The sequence below is a fragment of the Seriola lalandi genome, unplaced genomic scaffold (assembly GCF_002814215.2).
Source record: "Seriola lalandi dorsalis isolate HSWRI2012SDOR001 ecotype SW California unplaced genomic scaffold, Sedor1 jcf7180002054939, whole genome shotgun sequence".
Taxonomy (NCBI): Eukaryota; Metazoa; Chordata; class Actinopteri; order Carangiformes; family Carangidae; genus Seriola; species Seriola lalandi.
The window spans coordinates 1,191,300-1,192,677 of record NW_019525659.1 but is presented as its reverse complement, the minus strand read 5'-3'; the positions used below and the strand labels follow the sequence as shown (position 1 = coordinate 1,192,677).

The 1,378-nt window shown below is 38.8% G+C and overlaps 1 protein-coding gene across 1 annotated transcript in view; it reads right to left on the bottom strand.

The window, feature by feature from the left end:
• LOC111648141 (long-chain fatty acid transport protein 2) overlaps positions 1–1,378 on the bottom strand; it is a 14,165-nt gene that overhangs the window by 8,555 nt on the left and 4,232 nt on the right. The window contains exon 4 of the mRNA XM_023397917.2: positions 589–713. Coding sequence (XP_023253685.1) covers positions 589–713 — 125 coding nt within the window. The remainder of the gene's footprint in view (positions 1–588; positions 714–1,378) is intronic.

Here is a 1,378-nt window from a genome sequence, read left to right as displayed (position 1 = left end):
TATAAATACACTGGATCAGGGAAAGTTAGGTTGTCAGACTGTGGACTGACCAACACTTGTTATTGGTTAGGAAAAGGCACATCTGATCCAGAATTCTGTAATTGTTCATTGCTTGCTGAAAAGATTCACTAAACAATTTGAACTAAATTCTTTGGTGTGGACATTCACTGGTCTTTTGAGTATTTTGAACACTGCACTCACCCTGTGGGGGTGAGAGTTTTTTTTTTCTCTAAACAGCAAAAGCTCCTTCACTAACCAAGAGCTAATTTGTTTTTTTTTTTATGTCATAAAGAAAAATATATTTAATAAGGGTCATTCTACGGTGTGCTACGTACTTGTGAAACAGTTATACCCAAAAAACACCAAAATCTTAAAAGTAAATTCCATGATATTTACAGAGCATCCATTTATATACATTATAAAGGCTGCAATGAACACTGTACTGTGTCTTTAAACTTCTAGTCAAATGACTGTCAGTCTTACCACAGGATGGTTGACCAGGTATCGACAGAGTTCTCCTATGTACTGCACCACTGTCACCTTGTGCTGCACACATTCCTTCCCTAGTCAAATGACTGTCAGTCTTACCACAGGATGGTTGACCAGGTATCGACAGAGTTCTCCTATGTACTGCACCACTGTCACCTTGTGCTGCACACATTCCTTCCAGAACTGACTGGCAGAAAACTTCTTTTTTAACACACACGTTGCACCTGTGGGCCACAGGAGAAGACAGTCAGGGTGGAAAGGAAAACAGGAAGCTGTGTAAGACAATACACTTCTAAAAAAACTCTGATTTTTATGCATCCTCCATGTCTGTCAACACCAAAACTAATTGTTTGTGAGAAGTTTCCTCTGCTTTGTTTGCTTTGCCTTTTCTCCTGGTATGTGGTATGTGAGGAAGTGAGAATTCCTTATAGACCTAAGAAAAGGATTTCCGTCACCATGTTGGTTTCCTCCAGCGTTTGCCCTCGACCTTACATTATACTGAATATAAATGGTTAATCTTCCTGGAATTGTTTATGTTTGATGCTGCCACAGTCCAACTAAATCATTTTAAAAAAGGAAGCAAAACTAAAAGCTGTAGAAACTAAATCTGAACTTTGTTTTTGCAAAGCTCATAGTTCAGCCTGATACTACAAGTTGGCTAAATGTGCCCATTTTGAGGGATTGGGATGTGATTTCCAACTGTGCAAATAACAGCTGTTCAAAAAATAAGATATTTTGGAGTTTTAATCCTTAAATGCATTGTACACTTCTTTGGGAAATACACTCATTTGTTTCCTTTCTGAGACTGAGATGGGAAAACTGATACCACTCTCATGTCTGTGTGTTGAGTACAGAGCTGGAGTCAGGATGTGGTTAGCCTAGCCTAGCA